Consider the following 2014-nt stretch of genomic DNA (forward strand, 5'->3'; position numbering starts at 1 on the left):
ACCAGCTAGTATCATAATGCCCAGGTGACAACCTAACCTGTGTTAGTCCTGGTGGTAGATATAGCAACCTTGAAGCTGCTGTAACAAGAGATGGACACACACAAAAGTGACTTTAAAACAAATTGTTCCAAATTCCCACCTCAGTTCACCCACTGAGAAGAGGCTGGTGTCACCTCTACTCACTGGAATTGCTGTCACCTAAGAAAGCTGACTTCATTGAACACAATGTTTAGGTACCTCCCACAGCACATCCCAGAGAGATACCACAGCCCCTATTACGGTTTTTTCTCATCAGGTTTTAGATAGAGACAAAGATTTTGTATTCGCTTCCCAAGCCCCACCTCTTTCTACACACTCAGCAGGATGTGCCCCTTCAGGTTCCTCTCAGAGTTCCTCAGTCCACCTGACCAGTTCTTTGTTGGTCTGGGCCATGACTATGGCTGCGGTAGCCTCTGTGGTGGCTCAGCTTTCATGAAGATGTCCCTGGGTATTGCTAAATCTCTGCCACTGCAGGCAGCAGGGTCCAGCAGGCTGGGCCTGCATCCGTGCTAGCAACCTACCTAAAACCTGCTCTGGAGAGATGTCAGTTCATGGCTCAGTCTTTAGTAGTCAAATCCTTCAGTTAGGAAGTCACTGGGAAAAGACCCAGAGCCATGCACCTCAGAGTAGGGATTCAGCCCTGCACCATGGCTCATCCAAGAACATAACCAGTCCAGGGCAGACCTGGAAGGGTTTCACAGTTGGCACCGTTGTTCTCACCCAGGCTCAAGGTGCAGCCTGTACTTCACCCATTAAAATGTAGCATGAGTGAATTGCCCAGGATTCCTACTTCAGGTAGGTGGCAGCAACTGCCCCTTGAGGCTAAGCAGGTAGGCCACAGAGTATTCAGTCAGCCCCATCCTGGGTGGCATTCACTGCCCCCAAAGCCCCAGGTTAAGGGGCAGCTGCAAGGTCTGCTGCAGCCTGGGCTGTTCCTCTATTTCAGGAATGCCCCCACGTTTCCGTGCTTTCACAAAAAGGATTCAGAAACATCTTGTGACTCCCCATATCTTGTGTAGGTCAAAGCATACCTCTCCCTGGAGATTGGTTTTACACACAGAGGGATCTCAAAATAAAATATCAAACCTAGTTCAGGCCTTCTCCCCAGACTTGACTTCCTCACCAAGGACTGCTCAGCCCATGTCCTATGTTCTTGTTTTCTAGACAGTATTCCCATGCCCTCTGAAATCAGTACAGGATACTGAGTCACCTGTAAAAAGCAAAGCACATAACATATTTCCCAGTAGGACCACACCACTAACAGGATGGGGGTCTCAGGCAAACATGCCTTCCCTTTCCTTGTTTCTGTCTTTCTTGCCTCCTGCTTTTCTCTGTCCCGCCTCTCTATCTCTCTTCTCTCTCTCTCTCGCCTTCCCTGTCCCCCACCTGGTCTCTTTTAACCTCAACTTTTTGCATGATATGCTAACTCAGTAAGAACATTTCTATATCAAGACTGTTGCAACTGTTTGCTACTGACTTTCATTTTTATTTTGAGTATATAAATATATATATATATATTTCTCTAGTTATATCTATACTTTTTATTAGTTTACTGTGGCCTTTTTCTTTTTTATTGTTTTGTTTTCCTTTTCCTTTTCTTTTTCATGTCGTTTTTTGCAAGAGGTTTCCTTTTGGTATGATTATGATACACAATATTTTTATTCAAACGGCGATTGAATAAAATATTGTTTGTACCCCCCTTCCCCCCTTTCCACCCAATCCCCCTTTTTTTGTTTGTTTGTTTTTTGTTTGTTTTTTTTTCTTGCTTTCTCTCTATGGTGGATTCACACAGTACCAAACATCAAAATGAAGGGCAAGTATTTTCAGTCTTAGACCACTAACCCTACACCACTCTGTCCCACCCAACCCGTGTCCGATACCCCACCCCTCACTCCTGACCTTCACCGACTCCTCCTCACCTCCCCTACCCAGCCTGCTGCTCCCCCACACAGTACAATTGGAGGGAGATCCTTGG

General features: G+C 46.1%; 1 protein-coding gene across 4 annotated transcripts in view; it reads left to right on the forward strand.

The window, feature by feature from the left end:
- Nucleotides 1-2014, forward strand: part of CACNA2D2 (calcium voltage-gated channel auxiliary subunit alpha2delta 2) — a 900071-nt gene that overhangs the window by 847753 nt on the left and 50304 nt on the right. For 2 of the 4 annotated variants that reach the window (XM_019505183.1, XM_019505185.1), the window contains one exon: nt 1832-1852. The exons of the other annotated variants lie outside the window; for them this stretch is intronic. In XM_019505183.1, the coding sequence (XP_019360728.1) occupies nt 1832-1852 (21 nt within the window). The remainder of the gene's footprint in view (nt 1-1831; nt 1853-2014) is intronic. 4 annotated transcript variants of the gene reach the window in all.

Source organism: Gavialis gangeticus, unplaced genomic scaffold (assembly GCF_001723915.1).
Source record: "Gavialis gangeticus isolate Ggan-Ray unplaced genomic scaffold, GavGan_comp1, whole genome shotgun sequence".
Taxonomy (NCBI): Eukaryota; Metazoa; Chordata; order Crocodylia; family Gavialidae; genus Gavialis; species Gavialis gangeticus.